Genomic DNA, 22,617 nt, shown 5'->3' with positions numbered 1-22,617 from the left:
GGAGGGCCGGAGTTTGCCTATGCCTGCACTAGTGGAAGCTGTACAAGGCAAATCTACAACTGCGCTCATCTTTCTGTGATACAACTTCAGGAGTTTGTGGATTAGCACCAAATTTGAAATGACAATTGAGAAGTAAAATTCCTCAAGTGTAAGGGGTTAACCTCTTTACCTTTCCTCACTACTTCAAAACAGTTCTCACATTGAGCTAGGAACTTTATCACTCTTTGCCCACTGCAATTTTACAACTTTCAACAAATGCTGAAAATGCACCTTTTAACTCTGGCCTTTGGCACCAGAGGTGTGTGTTTTTAGTAACCAATTTGCTTTAAGTGTTTTCAATTGTGGTAACCCGCCCTTGGACCTGCCACTGAAAGAGAAGTTGCAACTTTACTGCTAATAATCATACCACCAATAATCCAATTCTTGCAGTGGTTGCAGAATTTTAGCAGGGTTATTAACCTTTAACAGCTCATTGTGTCCCATCATGCAGTAATGTCATCTTTTCTGTTGTGCTTGCCTCATCCAAGATCCCAGAAAGTTACATCTTTTCCCATGCCCCTGAGGAACATTTAGCTCCATAGCCCAGGCAGCAAAGGTATTTATACCTTTTCCCCCATCCAAAAGTCTGGGAAGTTCAAGTATACTTGAATGAAACATCACCAGGCATAATTGTTCTTAGCCTTATTAGAAGCAAAGCATATACTGAAGATATTGTGGTGTGGGCATCTCTGCATTTGTCCTAGGCCAGCTGTGTTCTAATCTACATTAAGAGAGGGTTGTGGAACCCATTTGCTGCCATTCCCACCAGCATAGCCAATGGGTCCAGGAATTATGGGTTTTCATCCAAGAAGCGCTGTAGGTCCACAGGTTCCTGAACACAGTTTTAAGGCATAGCTAAAGGTAAAGGGACCCTTGACCATTAGGTCCAGTTGCGGACGACTCTGGGGTTGCAACGCTCATCTCAACTTTATTGGCCGAGGGAGCTTCCAGGTAGTGTGGCCAGCATGACTAAGCCGCTTCTGGCGAACCAGAGCAGTGCACGGAAATGCCGTTTACCTTCCCACCGGAGCGGTACTTGCACTTGCACTTTGACGTACTTTTGAACTGTTGGCAGGAGCAGGGACCGGGCAATGGGAGCTCACCCCGTCACAAGGATTCGAACCGCCGACCTTCTGTTCGGCAAACCCTAGGCTCTGTGGTTTAACCTACAGCGTCACCCGCTTCCCAAGGCATAGCTAGGTAAAGTACATTTTGTAAAAAGAAAAAGGGGGTGTATTACGGAAATGGTACAGGAATACAAATTTCTACATTATGAACAGGAAGGACACCTGCATGAGGCTGGACTGGATATTTCACACACTAGGTTTTGAGGCTTCACTCGCTGTGGAGAGTGCAGTTGCCCACAGTCTCAAGGACTTGGAACATATGCAAGTTTCCATAAGCGCAGGAACAGTGAGAGTCTCTAATGTCCGAATAAGAATACAGGCTTACTCCAGCTCTATTTCGGTCACATTGACACTTTTAAGGTCCAATTACATACATGCCAGCATAACCCTGAAAACATAAGTTTATTGGTTAAAGCTAAACAGCAGTAAAACAAAATGCCATCCACCTAAATAAAAAAAATTCACATATTTACAAAGTTTGGTAAATGTATAAGTTCTTCACATGCCGAGATTAATGCACAGATTAAAAAGTTGATAGTGGTTTTTGATGTCGAAATGCTGAAAGCTGTGAAGTATGCACAAAAAAAGAACCCACACTGAATTCAGCAACAGGCCAGTTTCTTTAACAGTAATTTGATTCTCAGAAGAAGAAGAAGAAAAGTTGACACATTCTAGTTCAGCTTCCTTATTTTTAGGCACAAGCAGAGTTTCTCTAGTTAAGTGTTGCAGTCTGTAGTCAACTACAATAGCAAGTGATTGACCTCGTCTCTACAGCACCAACAATACAGGATTTATAGAAGCATATATGAAGTTAAAAACGCAAAAAAAAGCTCAATTTGCTAATGGAAGCAATAGTTGTGCCTGTGCAACAGTGCAGCAAGTTTGTATGGGAACAGTAAGGCCATGGCAGTATAAAGCAAAACTGGCTGTTGTGGGGCACATTTGTGTGTTAAGTCAACTTGGTCCAATTGCTGTTGCAAAGCTGCTGTAACTTTTGAATGAGTATTCATACATTCTGCCTGTAATGCACACATATTCGGCTATTGCAGCTAATGTATGATCCCATGTTACTTTTCCCCCAGACCACCTGATAGCACTGTGGAGTCTTTTACAAACTCCATGTGATACTGTAAAGGCATGGCCTGTGGACTTTTGGCATAGAGCCTTTGAAAGTAAGTAACACAGGAATGCCGGTATAAGACGAGAAGAGTTTTGCCATACATGCAGATTAGCAAAGGCATACTATACCATGGCTGATCGCAGTACTTGGGGGGTCCAGTATGAAATATCTGTCCTTTGAGAAACCATTTTGTCCTTGAAAGACATATTATGAACGTGCCCTTAAATGTACCAAACCTGTGTTAACATGGACTCTGAAAAGTGCAACATCCAAGTACATGCAGGTGCTGCTTTAAAAAAAAACGAAACAATGGGGGCAACACAAGCAGGTGTACCATATATTTGTATGCATACAGTGGGCTACATTGACATTGTATGAAGAAAACCAGCCTTAACAAGTCTGTCCCTTTAAATATTGACATTGCCAAGAAGGTAAAGCTACAAAAGTAGTGTTACAGTTTGATTCATACACCTCTATGCTGTGTAGAAGCTAACCAAGAAACAGGATCAGTTCATTGATTCTCTTGTGCTTCAAGACACCATTCAACATTTCTTAGCCTGTGGACTTTTACACATGATTACACACCGAGAAAGCAGGCAAATCTAGAGTTGTCACAATAGCCTAGGCATTTCCTAGCACCAAGTGCAACTGTGCTCAATTATTCCATTAAGAGGACAAGCCAGATAACGATACGATTATTTTGTGCTGGGAGTCTGACACCATTAGGGTGCCATGCAGACTTTGCAAAGCATTTTGAGGAACAAGGTGTGATTGTTCCGTCTCGTCCGAGGTTCCCAGGTTCGTTTGACTTGCTTGTGTGTTTAAACACTTGAAAGCTCTATTTCAAAAGTACTCTAGTCCCCTTAAGAATTTCAGCATATAAAGTCATTAGCAATGACCTGCACAGATACAAAAGTTGACAATTGGACATTTCATTCATTAGAATGAAGGAAGTTTTGAGAAACTCAAGGTAATTTAGTGATTTAATAGCTAGTGCCTGGCACTTTCCATTGCAAACCATTTTACAATACATATCACATGCATCGGAGAGAAAAAAGTTAGTATCCCATTTAAACAGTGTTTGAAAAGCTTTATAAGCACAATAAAGTGGTGCTAGAATCCTTGCGCTGCCCTGTGTCAGCATCTTCAACGAGCCACTAAATATAAGAATTAAATAAGTTTGTTGACAATCAAATATAAAAACCTGGCTCCGGAAGACCAGAGCAGAAACACACTGATTTAATGATAGCCTTTGAGAGGGGAGAAGCACCCACTGCCACTGCTTAGATGAACTAAGAAAAAACATTTGCACGACTCATGACAACTCTAGCCAATTTTTATGACAGAAGTAGGAATATAAGTCTTCAGCAGTGCACATGGAGGCATGAACTGTGAAAAAAGGCAATTCCTTGGATACAGGAGGACTATCCTGAATAACATTTCATCATGGAAGGAGCAGACAAATCAGACTATGGCCAACTGGGGGTGTTATCGGTGATATTTCAGCTTCTTCTGGACTTTGAATGCTGAATAAGCCACTGAAGTGTGATATCTAGAAGAAAAAGAAACAGTTGTCATTTATCTTAGATATTCTACTTCCTGCAGTTGAACATCCAATCTAAAAAGGAGATTACACTTATCTACACATATATATATTCAAAAGGGTTAGACTAGGGTATACATGTAAGTAATAATTTCCTTTTCCGGATTTGGGTGTGGGGAGGCCATAGGAAAATAGCAGGCAGGTGTTCCATTAATGATCCATTTACAGAAATACCTCATAGGGCTGCGAAGCTCCAGGACCCAGGCATCTTGGCAAAAGTTTTTTGGATAGGTTTCGGGGCAAACTATTACTACCTGTTCTTTCAAAAAGTGCTAAATAATAGGCAGGCAGGCAGGCAGGCAACATTTGGCACCAAAGTCACATTAAGAAAGGGAAACCTAATTAGGACAGAGGTGGATACTTAAGAAATGAGCATGTACACTATGCTCTGCACAGCAATAAGTTTAGCTATATAAATGCTGTGTACATACACACACCTGTTAAGTCACACAATCATGAAGAACATTGTAGGCACAGTCTATGCTATATATTCAGTCAGTTATAGACCTATAAACAACAAACTAAATGAAATTCTACAAGGGCCAGTGCTTGGAATGAACTAGTTTGGTTTAATGAAGTCCACTGAATTAGTTCAAAAATCTCTGAACTACGCCTGAAAGTTGTTCCCATAATCACCAGGCTGAATATGAATTAATTTTTTTGGAAGTGCAGCTTTGAACTGATTCTAGTTCATCTTCAAGTTCCTTTTCTTACACGTGCTTCTTGACTCTTTCTTTGGGCCTTTAAGCTTGAAGATCATAATTGTTGGGGAAAGCTAGTCACATTGCTGTCAGTGTGTGCATATTTTGATGTTTTCTTCTTAAATAACTTTTATACTTCAGCACACCAGCTTGTAGCATTCTGAATGTTGGAAAAAAATGCCAAGGATAGTTTGAATGAACTTGAACGGAAACAGAGTTTTGTAAAGTGATGAACATGAACTAGAATTAGTTCCTTTAAAAAATGAACTTTCCTAGTCCTGATTAGGACCATATATTTTGCAGGAGGGACAGAAAGCTACTAGCCTAGTAACACATGGCAGACACAAACAAAATCAAGAGTTAATTTTAAAAATCTAAAAATCTAGAATCTAAAGGATGACATATGTAATAAGCAGAGTATTAGGTCACACAAAATGCCAATTGTCAACTCCAAATCCTTTAGTGATGGCAAGTTGACTATTAGGAGCACCAACACTTAGTTAAGAATACTGAACAGCTAGAAGTTAGGTTGCTTCAGTGTCCCTCCCAAAAGAAGAGGGGGTGGAGAGACCCGGAAAAGCCATTCCCTGAATGGAAGCCATCAGTCACAAAGGCACACCACTCTCCCCCGCCACCCTTTTATGGAGAGATAGCCTGTAGGTGGTTAAAAAATGTATCAAATAGGACTTACAAACTGAAACCAAGAACCACCCTCTGAAATGGACCTGAAGCTTCAAGAGAAGCAGGCTTTGGTTTGGAGTCGGTCCAAATCTATCCAAAGCAAGCTGGCTTTACTAAACTATATTGCTTAACAGATCTCAGCCTTATTCACATTTAAGTGAACTGTTTGTGATCAGTCTGTTTTTCCTTGTCTTTATACGTAGTTTTCCAGTTACCCAGGTACTACCATAGACTAATTCCACTGCTCTGAGCGGAAGACAGAAGCATTTGCAGCACACTGTCAGGGTATTCAATGAAAAACACCTTATAGAGATTAAACTCTGAGTTCCCATATTTTAGCTCAGAAGTGTGGCCTGCCAGGTTCACTTTTATGAAACCATATGTTTGGTCTATCTAGTCTCACAGTCAGTTAATTACACAGTTCTGAATTTATAAAAATGCTAGTATATGTGTTGGCATGAACTGCTAAATGTCTGAAAGGATGCATGCAGTTTTGCAAGAACAGCCTTTATGAATCCAATTTGTGCACCCAGTGGAAGTTAGCACCTATGCATTTTAATCACCTATATTGTCCTTTTCTTTGCAGGAAATGGAGTAGCAGCAGATTTCTCTGTCTTGAATAGCAGCCAGGTTCCTGGAAGAGAAGCAGCACAGGAACACATTAGTGATAATCCCTAATTGTAATTAATAGGAATATTTCTAAGATAAGTCATCTTACCACTATTCCTAAGAATCACATTACAATATGAAACTAGTCTCTTAGACAACACCTCTCTTACCATACCAAGTTTAATTTTGAACACAGCAAGTCAGCACAGAGCATCTTATCATATAATTGCTTAGTCACTTACATTTTTTCAATAAGTTGCTTCTCATCCAAAGCATTGGGAAGGTCTCTTTTGTTTCCAAGTACTAGAACCTGAAAAGAGAAGGTATTGTATTTATTTGTACCCCATCTTCTTGTGAAGGCAGCTTACATTCTGTTTAAAACAAGACACTTACTTGCCCAATTTCGTATAAACCAGAACATAGAGGGAATAAATCGGTAGTGTGAAAGAACTAAAGTTTCAGGTTCTAGGCAGTTAACCTAAAGAAGGGCTGGGGAACCTCTACTTTGTGAGCCTCAACAAGCTCAGGCTTTGTTTATCTATTTGTAGACGTAGTTTGAATTCAAACCAAACCTATGAAGAGACTTCAAAGGGACCCCACACTCTGGCGCCGCTAGTCGTCCCATCAGATGCAGCACAGAAACTGCATGCAGAGGCAGTAAAGGAGCAAGATGTGAGCACACCAAGCAAGAAGCAAAACCAGAGGGCTCGCTTCCATAGCACCCTAGTCAGATTTGCTAAGTTTAGGTATATAGTGGGCTTCTTCAATTAGCAGCGTTCGCTAACTAAAACGTTTTGAACACAGATTGTCAAAACCAACCCTCTTAAGTTATTTTTAAGACTTTTCACATTAACAGCTTCCACTCTGGGAAACATTTGAATAGTCTTCATGTTTTGGCTACATTGCTGTAGTGTATTAGTTCTATGGAAGCTTCCAGACAAGGATTAATACAAGAGGGATGGAGCTCCCAGAAAGGGCTGGGAGAGACTCCTGCCTAAACTCTGGAGAGCCACTGTCGGTCATTATAGATAACCAGGAGCTAGATGGAACAATGGTCTGATTCAGTAGAAGGTCAAAAGCATGCTTAAGAACATGGAACAGATGGAGCTGCAGAAGCTGAACACAAGTGGAGTTTGACTTGTTTGTGCACAAGGTAGAATTCCTTTCAAAACAAGTTAAAACCTTAAAAGTTTGTATGGGACAAAGGGCCAGATGTTTACAACTTACAGGGATTCCTTGTAGCTGTGGTTTGTCTAATAGATTGTGCAGCTCATTTCTAGAGGCTTCTATTTTTTCACGATCCGCAGCATCCACCATATACCTGTTAAAGGAGTTCAGTAAGTGACCACTGGGTTTATGCAATATAAAACATTTGTGCAAGGCAATCCTACCTAAGCCAAAGTAACTCTAGCAAAATTGCTAGAGATTATAAAATAGCTCACCAGTAATGGGTCAGTGCTGAGGACATATGCAACCTGGTAAAGCCATAGATATTAACCATAACAGTAGCTGCTGCAGTAGGCAACTAGGTAGATTAGAGACTGTGCTGCAGTGTGAACTAGATTGTGTTAGAGTATGATCTAATGTTTGCAGTTTGCTGGTATCATGCTGGGAATCCCTGTGAGGGATTAAAGAACAATCAAGTGGATTCACAGGAAGTAGATATGCAAGTCTGATTTGCTAGGGAGACTGATAACTCTTTTGGGATCAGAGCATTCACTCGACTAGATATTCTCCTCTGCACTGTATGTTAAGAACATGCTTTTCCTTTTTTTATATAAATTGTGGTTTCAATGTTTTACTTTTATGCATTGGATGTTGCCTTGGAAGTCCAGTTAAAAGGTTTTTGTTCAATTGCTTACAATAAATAGAAGAAGAAGAAGAAGAAGAGTTTGGTTTTGATATCCCGCTTTATCACTACCCGAAGGAGTCTCAAAGCGGCTAACATTCTCCTTTCCCTTCCTCCCCCACAACAAACACTCTGTGAGGTGAGTGGGGCTGAGAGATTTCACAGAAGTGTGATTAGCCCAAGGTCACCCAGCAGTTGCATGTGGAGGAGCGGAGACGCGAACCCGGTTCCCCAGATTACGAGTCTACCGCTCTTAACCACTACACCACACTGGCTCTCATATAAACTAATTGACAAGCCATGGTATTGAGAAACTTCATTTTGAACAGCATCCACCATTTTTAGGGTATAGGATCCCAGGTTTTTGTAGAAGTACTGTGTACCTATACAACACAATCATTTTTTTTAAATGACATACTTTTGTAGTGCTCTGAAAAGCACTTTCAACTCATTGTAATACATAATAATAGCAATGCTACCAAGCGGTTAATGCATTTCCTTAGACAGTGAAATTTAACAGAGTTCAAATGAAAGAAAACCCAAGCTTGCACAGTCTGCAAGCACATAGCTAAACAGTAGCAGTAGAGTAACACACCTGAAGAACTACCGGTAGGTACAACACAACAAATGCAGCCACAACCAAGTAATCGCAAGATGTATATACTTACACAATAGCATTTACTCCTCTGCAGTAGCGTTCCCACATACTTCGGAATCGTGGCTGTCCTCCTATATCCCAGATCTTTTTTAAGAGACAAAATGGAGAATTATGTCTGGAGGCTGAATACAAAATTGCAACGACTAAACTCAATGTTATACAAGTCATAAAGGAAGCTAGGTGGACCAAAAAACTGAAAGCATTTTGTCAGCCAGGAGGAGCAACAAGCAGGTTTTCCACTAATATTGTTTTTACTGCAACATGAAATTTGTTGTGGGAGATGCTTACATCTGTAGAACGAATGACCCAAGTAACACAAATAGAGGACTAATCCCTAATCACAGTTACAGTGACAAAACCTGATACAGGCAGCGACCTTTTTGAGTGTGTTCAATTGATGCACAACCACCGACGCAGGTTTGTTTTGGACCTGGAGGCAGAAAGGGGCGGGCTTATGCGGGCTCCATCAGCGCATGGGACAGCCAGGAACGCAACCCCCACGCAAATAGGGGGTTACCTGCATATGCAATCAGCACTCCTCCTATGCAGCATGAACAGCAGCAGCCGGTTTCAATGCTCTTTCTCTTTGTGGGCAGTTTGAACGAGGTACAGCAGAGCTCCAAACCTTGCCACTCTGCTTTCCACCAAAATGTCCACTGATGTGCTGAAAAGCTGCCCCACCTGCCCGTGAACCCTGAAGCATGCATCTTGCAGGCCCCACCTTAAGGAACAACTGGACTGATGGGGGTTGTGCATGTTCCCATTAACACTTTCCCAGTAACTGTATGTCAGGGCAGCCAGGTCCTGTTAAACACAGAAGTAAGACTGCACACTTAATCACCCAAGTTGCAGTAACCCATTGCCTGATTTCCTCTAACTACCCTAAAATGCATATAATCCTAAAAAATAGCTATCCTTCAATACTAGATATGGGGAACCTATGGGCCTCTGTATGTTGTTGACCACCACTGGCCATAGTGGCTGAGGCTGATAGGAGCTGAGAGCCCTACACAATTATCTGGAGGGCTGCAAGTGCTGCATCCCTGCTTTATAATGTAATAATGACAGCAGCATCGGGGGGGGGGGGGTGTCAACCAAGCTTTGTGCCCTATGGCACAGTTGTGCCGGTAGCCTTTTAAAAGTTATCAATTGCTTACAGCCGACTATAGGAAGCTAGGATTCATATAAGGTAAAGGTAAAGGGACCCCTGACCATTAGGTCCAGTCGTGGCCGACTCTGGGGTTGTGGCACTCATCTCGCTTTATTGGCTGAGGGAGCCGGCGTACAGCTTCCGTGTCATGTGGCCAGCATGACTAAGCCGCTTCTGGCGAACCAGAGCAGCGCACGGAAACGCCGTTTACCTTCCCGCTGGAGTGGTACCTATTTATCTACTTGCACTTTGACGTGCTTTCGAACTGCTAGGTTGGCAGGAGCAGGGACCGAGCAACGGGAGCTCACCCCGTCGCGGGGATTCGAACCACCAACCTTCTGATCAACAAGTCCTAGGCTCTGTGGTTTAACCCACAGCGCCACCCACGTCCCAGGATTCATATAAAACAGCGTAAATAACTTGCAAGCTCGAAACAGCATCAAGTGTTGCACACAGTGCCCTCTATTACAAATTTTGAGCCCAGCAGACAATATTAATAGGATGATGGGTACGAGAAGCAGTCAGGGACTGAATGGGTGGGAGAATGGAAAGCTTTTATGCCCCCCCCCAGGCTCGAACTGGTCTCCTTCCTGAGAAGTGGTTAGCAGAACAATGTATTTGCCTTCATAAACTAGAAAAACATACCTTTATTGTGACATTACCCTTGGTAACTTTCCGCATGTTGAAGCCCACTGTAGGAATCATATCCTCACTGAACTGACCTGACTGAAGAGAGGAAAGAGCACAGTCATTAGTAGGGGGCCGGCAGAGGATCTCTCAGGCAGCTTAATTAGCTGTGCTAAACATGTGCCTACATGTTTTCCCACTGATGCAAGAATCATGGTTGCAGTGCCATAGAAAATTAATTATGTAGGAGAGCTCTAACCAATATTTCATGCTTCTTTCCAACATCCTTTTCAGAAGGAACAAGTTTGCAGTTGAGACAGTCAGTGAACAAAGATCACATGAGAGGCCATGAGCATCATCAACAGAGGGGAGGAAGGAAGAAGTCAGCATATGCTGAATCACATACAATGACCCCAAAGGGCCTCCAGATTTATGAAGGTAGCATAGGAAGAGTTCTCAAGCTTCTTAGCACTACCTGCAAGTTAAGCATGCCACTCCCAAAAACAATTTTCCTGCAATCACATTAAGAAACTATTAGTCAACTTGGACAGAATGTCTCATCTTTTTCAAGCGGGTTATCTACCAGAAAAACAGTACTCTCAACTCCTTGGTGTGACAGGATAGTATCTGGAAGAACCTGAACAACGTATGCACATCATGGGAAGCTATACTAGCATCAAATTGCATAATTTCTAAGTATTAAACTTGAAAGACTACTCTGGGATGTGTCTGAGCCTGAAGAATCTGGGGAATATTTTTTCAAGGTAAGGTTTACTGTGCTGCAGATGGATTACTGCAGACCACGGCTGAGCAACAATGCTGGAGTAGGTTCAGATACCATGAGCTGTGTTTAACTCAACCCCAACACACACATGAAACTCACCTGCAATAGACTACTTAGGCAAAGCCCTGTATATATTATTCTCCCTTCAAGTTGCCTGCTCTTTTGAGACTAAAGAATACAAAGCAAGGCTATCACCAAGCTCTTTGGCCATGAGTCTGGTATAATATACAGGAAAGGCCTGATCCAGTCAGTGCATTTCAAGTCCAGTCTTGATGTTACACTTAACACATTATTTTGTAAAATTGTGACTGGTATGATTAGCTGCCACTCATCACTTCAGTTGTAGATTGTATGTTCTATATAGACAGACGTATTTAAAAGCCATTCTACAGTGAGGCAATGGGCCTTATCCCACATGAGGCCTCGGTAGCACCGCTAAAGCCATTTGTAAGTTTCTGCGCTTACCACTCAATGAACACTTGAAGTCCTGCACTGTGCTGTTTTAGAGCTTTCCCACCAATTTTATATTACTTACTGAAACACAGCTTGCTGTTTTTACAAACACATCAAAGTAGTGAAGATTATACTGTGATCATAATGCATTGAACATGTCCCTGTACCTTAAAAAAGCAAAGTAGATCCACACAAAGAGTTTGCATTGATTCAATCAATTTGCTGAACTACAAGCAAGTACTGTTTAATTGTTTTTAATTGATAAATGTTTTAACAACCCTCTGCTCTTGTGTGACTGGCTATGGATAAATACCTTGTTTTAATTCAATCCAAGTGCCAACACTTGGAGAGAGACACACATAGATTGTTTTCTTCAAGTGTATCTTAGTATACCATCACTAGGAAAGGAGAACATCAGATCTACGAAACACAAAGACGCATTGCAGGTTTCTTCACTTTCAAAGCCAATATTATTAAGCACAACCACAGAAAAACAAAGGTTAGGTAGGTGCCTGTTCTGCAGTCAAACCGCTTAGCTAAACACCTGCCACAAGTGAAACTGCATTGTACTAAACTATCACATGGGGGGGGGGGCAAATATCCAAGTTGAAAAGCAGAAGATAGACTTCAAGTGATCCATGTCACAAATGAACATGAGCACCACATGAAGACTACTGAGGGCCACCCTCAAGAACAGTGTGTGATGCTGCAAGGAGGACTACTGATGGAAATTATACTCCTGCCTATCATGCAAATGGAAGTATCTTCTGCTCACACTGGTGACCTTTTGATCAGCTGGCAGTATATTGTTGTATAAGCTTTAGCCAGTAGCTTTCACAAGAAAAGCCAGAAATGTTATGTTATCTTCACTGTCAAGCTCTAAACTAGGGGTAAGTATTGCCCTCCATATGTTGTAGACTACAATACAATTCTAATCCCTTACCATAGCTCATGTTGTATGGAACTGTAGTCCACAACATCTGGAGGGCACAACATTGCCTACTCCTGCTCTAAAGTGTGTGTGTGTGCGTGCGCGCGTGAGACAGAATTACAGTGGTACCTCGGGTTACGAACTTAATTTGTTCCACAGGTCCATTCTTAACCCAAATCCATTCTTAACCTGAGGCGCACTTTCGCTAATGGAGCCTCCCGCTGCCACCGGCACGCAATTTCCATTCTCATCCTGGCGCAAAGTTTGTAACTCAAGGTACTACTTCCGGGTTAGTGGAGTTTGTAACCCAAAGTGTTTGTAGCCCGAGGTACCAATGTACAGTGGTACCTCGGGTTAAGTACTTAATTTGTTCTGGAGGTCCGTTCTTAACCTGAAACTGTTCTTAACCTGAAGCACCACTTTAGCTAATGGGGCCTCCTGCTGCTGCTGCACTGCCGGAGCACGATTTCTGTTCTCATCCTGAAGCAAAGTTCTTAACCTGAAGCACTATTTCTGGGTTAGCGGAGTCTGTAACCTGAAGCATATGTAACCTGAAGCGTATGTAACCTGAGGTACCACTGTATTTCTTTCCCGACTACAACCCACTTGGCAGTGCACTTGCAAAATGTGTACAGCTCAGGTGACCCTTTAAACAGGTGATCCATTAACCAGAAACTTCCTATACTACAGGAGTGGAAAAAGCTTAAAGTTGGCAGGCAAAGCAGTGAAGTCCAATGTGATCCTACTTCAACTTATATATAGTGTCACCAAATAAAGCAATCCTACAGGTAAGAACTAATGCTAAGGCCTGGAAACAATTATAAGAACAGGACTGGCAAGAATTAAGATGCCCGAATTTTACACTTATCAGTCTCTATTCTGCCATGGAGGGGGGGGAACACTGGGCATTTCTTTCCATTCCCTATTCTACTTTGCTAGCTTCTCCGTTGTGCTCTTAGTTTACAGCGTTACCACTTCCTCAGTTTAACCAAATGAAATAAAAGTCAAAGTGGTCATGAGTCTGTAATCCTACTCGTGACTAGGGAATCACCTGACCGTTTAGAAGCAGGCAGCTAGAGACCTATAATCTCTGAGCTACTGGAAAATATACTCATGAACGTATTTTAAAACTGATGCTTCAAAGGAAGATTACAGCCAGGAAGTAACCTGAAACAACACTCATTAGATTTAGTGCTCCTTACACAGCTTTGTTATTTAGTATGATCCTATTTTATATGACCACTAAATTAAGGTTAAGTAAGGCTAAAGATACACACACTACTACAATGATTTTGTAAACTTTTTGTTCACCTACCAGTTAACTTACTACTGTGCATGCTGCAAAATTTTATGCGGTAAAAATTATCTATGATCCTAATTTTCTGAGTATTAAAAATTGAGAATCCTACACTTCTATAAGTTTACAGAATTATGGTGCAGTCCTGAGTGCAGAACACTAAATGCTTATTAAGAATGAGGTTAGCCCAAGTAAGTTTCCTATGATTGTATATAAAACCTCAGATTTAATAGTGATCCAGCTCCTCCCAAATTCTACAGTAAAACAGATATGAGTCTATCAAGTTTAAATCAAAGATGGACAAGCCAAGTACTTCTATGGTTTAAGTTTCTAAAATGATACATCAGGAATTTAAAATGAAGGTATTCACTTGAGATTCCTAGTTTTATATATATCAGTGCAAAATGATTAATTCCCAGAATATACAAGAGCCAACTTTATTTGTATTGCAAAATGAAACAAGTTAATTACATTGACTAGCTGGGGACAGAATGCTGGTAGATCAGTCTACTTTGGCATATTGGACTTTATATGGCAAAATGGGAATATTATTATCTACAAAAGTAGGATTGACTGTACTTTGGGATATATCCAATGCCACACACATCAAGTTCCAATTGCCCAGTGAGATTCTCTCTTCTTCTCCCCTCTTCTTCCAACCCTCTGGAGCAGATTCTGAGGGGTTGCAGGAGAAAGGAGAGAGGAAAGCTCCACTGAGCAAGCAGAAGTCTGCTGCGCTAGCAGAGCAAGTGTTGGATACACCCTTTCAAGCTCATGACAAAGCAGATTACTATTCCAAAGTAGTTAAACAAAACATACCAGTTTTGGAAGTATCAGAAGGAATATAGTTATTTCCATGTGCGATGGACTTGCTCAACTCCAAATAATTTTGCAATGAAAGATTTGGAACTGAGGTCGTTAACAGTGTTGGTGCTGAGCTTTAAAGCCCTGAACGGCCTCGGTCCAGTATCCCTGAAGGAGCGTCTCCACCCCCATCTTTCTACCTGGACACTGAGGTCCAGCACCGAGGGCCTTCTGGCGGTTCCCTCACTGCGAGAAGCCAAGTTACAGGGAACCAAGCAGAGGGCCTTCTTGGTGGTGGCACCCGCCCTGTGGAACGCCCTCCCACCAGATGTCAAAGAGAACAACAACTACCAGACTTTTAGAAGACATCTGAAGGCAGCCCTGCTTAGGGAAGCTTTTAATGTTTGATGGATTACTGTATTTTAATATTTATTTGGAAGCTGCCCAGAGTGACTGGGGAAGTCCAGCCAGATGAGCGGGGTATTATTTATTTATTTATTTATTTATTTATTTATTTATTTATTTATTTTGCAGCATAAAATAACTTTTAGATCCATTGTAATTGTTAAAATGTGCAAAAGATGTGCAAATAAATGCTGCCAGAATATGCATGTAAAGCACTGGAAACTGCCGACAGAGCAAAGTAGGAGAACAAGTTATACGAGTGTACCATGATGTCAAAGTTAGCAGGTTGCATAAGAGTAGCAGAGAAGAGAATCATCCTTATGCATCTAAAATGCCTCCCTAAAATACTGTACTGTGATTATCTGTCAAAAAGCAGCAACAGGTGGAACATTACAGAGCAAGAACGCCTCCATGAAAAAGGTGAGGCTCTATGCCCTCACTTCCAGCATCTCTTTCAAGTACTGAGGACATACATATGGGAGGTGCCCTCGTGTTCAAAAGGCTGCCCCATAGTTACCAAAGCACAGAGGACAGGCACCAAACCCTTGTTCCAAATGAACTCTATCAGAGCTGGTGAATGGTATAATAGATTGTCACCACCATTTAAAAACCAAGCAGAAAAGCCAGTGTTTAAGAGAACTTCCAGGCTATGCACATTGTCCTTTAGGAGGGAGAGGGCAACCCCAGGGCAGGCAAACATCTGACTAAGAAACCCAAGGTTAGCAATTTAAACTCTTAACCTTGAACTTGCTTGTGCATGGATGTGGGCTGAATGAAGGCTAGCCTTGATTTCAGCAAGGCATTTGACAAGGTGCCCCATGATATTCTTGTAAAGAAGCTGGTAAAATGCGGTCTTGACTATGCTACCACTCAGTGGATTTGTAACTGGCTGACTGACCGAACCCAAAGGGTGCTCATCAATGGTTCCTCTTCATCCTGGAGAAGAGTGACTAGTGGGGTGCCACAGGGTTCTGTCTTGGGCCCGGTCTTATTCAACATCTTTATCAACGACTTGGATGATGGACTCAAGGGCATCCTGATCAAATTTGCAGATGACACCAAACTGGGAGGGGTGGCTAACACCCCAGAGGACAGGATCACACTTCAAAACGACCTTGACAGATTAGAGAACTGGGCCAAAACAAACAAGATGAATTTTAACAGGGAGAAATGTAAAGTATTGCACTTGGGCAAAAAAAATGAGAGGCACAAATACAAGATGGGTGACACCTGGCTTGAGAGCAGTACATGTGAAAAGGATCTAGGAGTCTTGGTTGACCACAAACTTGACATGAGCCAACAGTGTGACGCGGCAGCTAAAAAAGCCAATGCAATTCTGGGCTGCATCAATAGGAGTATAGCATCTAGATCAAGGGAAGTAATAGTGCCACTGTATTCTGCTCTGGTCAGACCTCACCTGGAGTACTGTGTCCAGTTCTGGGCACCACAGTTCAAGAAGGACACTAACAAACTGGAACGTGTCCAGAGGAGGGCAACCAAAACGGTCAAAGGCCTGGAAACGATGCCTTATGAGGAACGGCTAAGGGAGCTGGGCATGTTTAGCCTGGAGAAGAGGAGGTTAAGGGGTGATATGATAGCCATGTTCAAATATATAAAAGGATGTCACATAGAGGAGGGAGAAAGGTTGTTTTCTGCTGCTCCAGAGAAGCGGACACGGAGCAATGGATCCAAACTACAAGAAAGAAGATTCCACCTAAACATTAGGAAGAACTTCCTGACAGTAAGAGCTGTTCGACAGTGGAATTTGCTGCCAAGGAGTGTGGTGGAGTCTCCTTCTTTGGAGGTCTTTAAGCAGAGGCTTGACAACCATATGTCAGGAGTGCTCTGATGGTGTTTCCTGCTTGGCAGGGGGTTGGACTCGATGGCCCTTGTGGTCTCTTCCAACTCTATGATTCTATGATTCTATGATCTTTTCAAAAACTGAGCCCACTGTTTCTGGATTTGATGAAAATGGAAGATGGGCAACATCAGCATAATAATGACATCACATGCTTAGACATCTTTTCCCATAGATGCGTACAGGTGTTGCAAGCATATGATAAAACTTTGCAGCACCTCCATCAGGTAGGGCGGAACCAATGGCAAGTAGTGCCCTCAGTTCCCATGTCTATCAAGTTATCCAAAAGGATCTGATGACCTCACTATATCAAGCATCCCTGAGAGGTCCAGAAGAATGAATGGTTGTAGTGCTTCTGTCCAATTCAGATGGAAGTTATTGACCAAGGCCACCACAGTAGGTCACTGCCCGACGGTACACGATGCAGCCATTTTGCTGAAGCTAAGTAAATTTCTGTTTGCAAACTGCCCAGGTAGGAAACTGCCTGGGAATGCAATGTATGACACCTTGCATGCCATGATGCAAGCAAGGTGGGAGATAAATTTACTAAACAAAATATATCAACACAAGAATTATATTATTGGTTTGTCTAGAGCCAGTCGCCAAAATATTAGCTTCAGTATGTTCTGCAGAATCAAAGTTAGGATTGCTTTGAAAAGCAAGTTATTGCACCCTGCTTGCTAGACATCTTTCATTACCCAAGCAGTCTTTCAGCTATGATAGCCATTTAACAAGTAAATATAATCCTACAACACGTGTGGTGCTGCTTCTTTAATGCTCAGCTCTCTCCACAGCATCACCAAATCTGTATGCCGGACAACTTGCAGAAACATTAACATTTATTTAGCACAAGTTCAGCATACACTGACAGACCTACAATTTTAAGATTGTGAGAAATTTTAGTCTCTGAATCTTACATGAGAAATGCTTATTCTTTTCTCATATGCATGTACCTACTCGACCCAAGATTTACAGTGCTTACAAGCCATAATTGTAAACTTCTAAGTGCAACATACTGCACCCTTCTTCCAGGGAGATCCGGGTGGCAGAAGGTTTTCTTGTGAAACGACTCAAGCAAAGAGACTGACAACTTTCCCAAGACCACCAGGGGCTCAACAGAGATTTTAACACTATTTATATATAGAAGTACTTATATACAGAAATATAATGGCAGCGTAAGAAACACATTAAATCAATAAACAGTGCAAAACAATCATTAAAATGACTGGCCAATCAAAATAGCTTCAATCAGCTGTGTTGGCCAGTCAGCATAAAAAGGTCTTCCAAGAATTGTCACTACACTACAGAACCATAGTATCCCTATATATTATTCACTAAAACCATGCAAATGCATACCTAACTATCAGTCCATGTAAAGAATATGGTACTTGTCAGATCATAGTTTGCTGTGCTCAAACTGAAAGCAGTTAGTACACACATTTTGCTTAACCCTCAAGTTAGTTTAGGGTAGTCCGGGGAACCACCATCTAGAGCAGTGGTTCTCAACCCTGGATCCCCAGATGTTTTTGGCCTACAACTCCCATGATCCCTAGCTTACAGGACCAGTGGTTAGGGATGATGGGAATTGTAGTCTCAAAACATCTGGGGACCCAAGGTTAAGAAAGGCTGATCTAGAGTGATAACCCCTGGACAGATGTTGCACCTAAAGTCTCATCCAGTAGAACAAGTTTCTGAAAGTTGTCCAACTGTAGAGAGAGAGAGTGTGTGTGTATGTGTGTAAGTAAATACATATGTATGGCATTTATACACTGCTTAAACCTAAGCATTTCTAAGTAGTATGCATAAAAACAAACCATAGAGAATAACACAATAAAAATTCATTGTAAAACTGGACAAAAACCAAACACATGATCTAAACTTGGGAGGTAAAAAATCTTTTCACAGTTCTAGAAACATACATCCATAGCTTCCCACTACATTTGGAACATTCCAGTTTTCCACACTGACTATTGCTAGTATCAGAACAAAGATTAATGCTGTTGCAATATTAAATTATGCAATAACAAGCATGTAATGAAGTATCCAAAAGAGGAAATGTTGCTTTAATGAGTGACTTCCACTACTCTCAGAGCACCATATATAGCAGATTGCAGCAGCACCACACCCTAATCCCAAACAGTCCAGCAGTAATAGACTCCTGGCAGATGCATGTGGCCAAATAATCAGAGTTCGAAATTAGCAGGGCGCCAGACACATTTTGCCCCTAAAGATTCTCCATTTGTGAGTACCTCAAAAAGTCTAGGTGCTATTTTTTGCAGCTAGCTAACACTCAAAGATTACTGAAATGTACGTGCTTTGAAGCCTCGAAGTATATGTTAAAGATAGACAATATGTTATACATAAAGAGTAGTGTGTTTTGAAAACTGAAGTATGGTACCAATATTTTTATTGTATACACCAAATTAAACATGTATTAACAATTTCTGATAAAAATGTGATATTAATAATATGTCTCTTATATGACTTGTGTATTAGTTCATGCTTATAAAAATAATAAAAGTGTTGCCGCTCCCCACCCCCCATGGCGACTAGACATTCTGTTTTGGCACCCACAACCCAGGTCCCAGAAGCCATTTGGCTCCTAGCTTTTCTATCCCAGTTTCTAACACTGCAAATAATACTTCCCTCCAGCTCTGTAGTCCCAAGGCTACTAGCAGTTGGAGCCAAGTGTTCACTCTGGGAGTGGAAAAGCAAGTTGTAGTGCAAAAAAGTTGTGAAGTATAAACAGCGACATCTGTTTTTTTAAAGATTGTAATTTCTTACATAAAGGTCTCTGCAACACTGTCCCAAGTAGGACTTGAAGGTAAGGATCAAGAAGCCATTTTACTCAACTAGATTCACCGGCACAATGCAGGAGTGTTCAATGATGCGCATACACTGGTGTCAACATGGCTTTGCAATGTCCTCCCCTCCCCCATTTTATTCTCATAACCACCCTGTGAAGTAAGATAAGGCAGCGGCTGGCCCAAGTTTAGCCAGCAAGCCTTATGGCAGAATGGGCATTTAATGCTGGGCCTCTCCAGGTCTAGTAGGACACTGATCATCACTACAACACCTCGAATTCTGACACAGTGATCTGTTTGGAGACCTATAGAGACGTTGTGGTGCTATTTCATGTCCCTGTCTTTTCAGATGTGGGAGCGATATTCAAACATGCACTTGGTTCTTTAGAACCTGGATGCCTTCAGTTATAAAAAGGCAAGAAGGATTATTGCATTCAGAGTCATAACATTATTTCAGTTTTAATGCGGCCCTTTCTGCTCACTGATAGCCTGTCAGAGTGACCATGCCCCTCTGACAGGAGATTCTAAACTAAAGCAACACAAAAAGTATGGCTGCTGATTAACACATGTTGCTTACAGAGCAACGAGTGATGTTGAGGAGCCAGGTCAGCTGACTGATGGAGGCATAAACACACCAGTGTTTGATTTCAGCATTCATGAAAAGCTACACCACATAAACATCTTGCACTAGAGTCATCAATCCCCATCAGAAGTGGCCAATTAGACAAGGATCTCCTACAATAAGCTGCACGACCTTTCACTATGGTCTTGTCACTCTTGGAAGCCTGAACTTTCACTTGTTTTTTTTCACAGCAGCACAGAATTGTACAGCTAGAAGGGATCCCAGGGGTCATCTAGTCGCAACACTTGCAAAGCTGGAATCTCAACAAAACATCCATCAAACCTCTGCTTAAAAATCTCCAAGGAAGGAGAGTCTATCACCTCTTGTGGGAGTCTGTTCCACTGTCAAACAGCTCTTATCATCAGAAAGTTTTTCCTGTTTAGTTAAAATCTCATTACTTGTAACTTGAATCCATTGGCTTGGATCCTACCCTCCTCTGCAGCAGGAGAAAACAAGCTTGCTCCATCTTCTATGTGAAAGCCCTTGAGATATTGGAAGATGGCTAGCCTATCTTCTCTCAGACTCTTCTAATTCAGGCTAAACTCCCTCATAAGGCTTGTTTTCCAGACCCTGCCATGTGAGAATCCATTGCAGATGACTGTAGTGCCTGGTAACAGGCAGTCAGGTCATGTATGCATACCAGTGACCAGAGGAAGAATGACCGCTGGAAGGAGTGCAGAAAGAAGAAACATCATGGTGCATCTGCAGCAGCACAGCTGGACACCATCTACTCTAGCTGCAATAAAACATGTCTCTCCTGCATCAGTCTCTACAGCCACAGCAGGCGCTGCAACCTTCCAGCAGCTTACCCTCACCCCCAAAGTTACATTCCTCCATTGTCTCCCGAGACAGACGGACGCCAATTACATTTGAATCCTAAACCTCAACCACAATTAGTGGAAACAATCCAGCTCCATAGACTATGCCTTGACGTTGGCTTGTTTCCGCTAACTATAGTTAGCATAACTATAGCTTGTCTGGGTTTGGATGGCGCAGCAAGCTGTGGTTAGTTTGAAAATGTAAGCAAAAGCTTTCATATCCCTTCTCATGGTTGTGCCAGAGAAGGGGTGGGAAGGAGAAATGTGAAGGCCACAGAAGGCAGAATCAGAATTCAAAATGACTGTAACAGATTGGAGAACTCGGCCCAAACTAACAAAATGAATTTCAATAGGGACAAATGTAAGGAAAAACCAGATGCACAAATATAGGATGGGGGACACCTGGCTTACTAGCAGTACATGTGAAAAGGATCTAGGGGTCTTGGTGGACCACAAGCTTAACATGAGTCAACAGTGTGATGCAGCAGCAAAAAAAAGCTAACGCTATTCTAGAAGTATAGTGTCCAGATCAAGGGAAGTAATAGTATTACTCTATTCTGCCTTGATCAGACCACTTGGAGCACTGTGTCCAATTCTGGGCACCATAATTTAAGAAGGATGTTGACAAGCTGAAACATATGCAGAGTAGGGCAACGAAGATCATCAAGGGTCTGGAAACTAAGCCTTATGAGGAATGCTTGAAGGAGCTGGTTATGTTTAGCCTGGAAAAGAGAGGAGATATGATAGCCATCTTTAAATATCTTAAGGTTGTCACATGGAAGAGTAAGCATGCTTGTTTTCTCCTGCTCTGGAGGGTAGGACTCAAACCAATAGCTTCATGTTACAAGAAAGGAGATTCTGACTAAACATTCGAAAAAACTTTCTGACAGTAAGAGCTGCTCAGCAGTGGAACAGACTCCCACAAAAAGTGGTGGACTCTACTTCCTTGGAAGTTTTAAAGCAGAACTTGGATGGCCATCTGTCATGGATGCTTTAGCTGAGATTCCTGCATTGCAGGGGGTTGGACTAGATGACCTTGGGTACTTTCCAACTATTATGATTTTATGATTTTATGAGGCTTCTGAGGCTTATCCCTGTAACACAAAGTCATGGTTTAGGGTTACAGCATAACAAATCCAGTGTCTTCTTAGATACACTAGTCAATCTGTATACGTCTCACCATGAAATCGTAGTGACCCAAGTATTAATTGTTTGGATAAGCAGCAGATACAAAAAGTGAATATCACAAGTTCCAGATTGGGGGGAAAGACCCTCACCAGGGTTGCATGTGGCAAGCTACTCAGGGAAGCCAAGAGAAGCGGCAACTTCCCCCTCTTTGAAGCAAAGACGTCACTATAATCAACAAGGGTGCATACAGGACTGTTTTTATTTTATTGCCCAAGAGATTTCTGGAGGCATTTGTGTTACACAGACAGCTGAAACCTGCAGCAGCAAGTCTACAGTGTCATTGCTACTTGTGACACAGCAGGAGGAGGTTGCTTCTACAAGAGCCACGTCATTACTTCCCTCATCACTTCTATTTCCATCCACAACTGCAGCATGTTCCGTCGTGCGTAAGATATCCAGGGGCATTTAAAGCAAAGAAATACCTCTCCTCTCCAAAGGCTTGTCACAGCATTTTCGATGCCAGGCTTCTCAATGCTAATCCTACAAACA

At 41.9% G+C, this 22,617-nt stretch overlaps 1 protein-coding gene and 1 long non-coding RNA gene across 2 annotated transcripts in view; one reads left to right on the top strand and one right to left on the bottom strand.

Moving 5' to 3' along the window:
- LOC310757488 overlaps positions 1-22,617 on the top strand; it is a 518,472-nt gene that overhangs the window by 490,618 nt on the left and 5,237 nt on the right. The gene's annotated exons all lie outside the window — the stretch shown is intronic.
- ARL8B (ARF like GTPase 8B) overlaps positions 1,550-22,617 on the bottom strand; it is a 28,471-nt gene continuing 7,403 nt past the window's right edge. Inside the window, exons 2-7 of the mRNA XM_083602549.1 lie at positions 10,183-10,263; positions 8,398-8,471; positions 7,108-7,201; positions 6,123-6,190; positions 5,835-5,905; positions 1,550-3,838 (exon numbers count right to left, since the gene is read on the bottom strand). Coding sequence (XP_083458675.1) covers positions 3,789-3,838; positions 5,835-5,905; positions 6,123-6,190; positions 7,108-7,201; positions 8,398-8,471; positions 10,183-10,263 — 438 coding nt within the window. The 3' untranslated portion in view covers positions 1,550-3,788. The remainder of the gene's footprint in view (positions 3,839-5,834; positions 5,906-6,122; positions 6,191-7,107; positions 7,202-8,397; positions 8,472-10,182; positions 10,264-22,617) is intronic.

This window comes from Podarcis filfolensis (assembly GCF_964270895.1).
Source record: "Podarcis filfolensis genome assembly, chromosome: 2".
Lineage (NCBI taxonomy): Eukaryota > Metazoa > Chordata > Lepidosauria > Squamata > Lacertidae > Podarcis > Podarcis filfolensis.
This window is presented reverse-complemented; position numbering and strand designations above follow the sequence as displayed.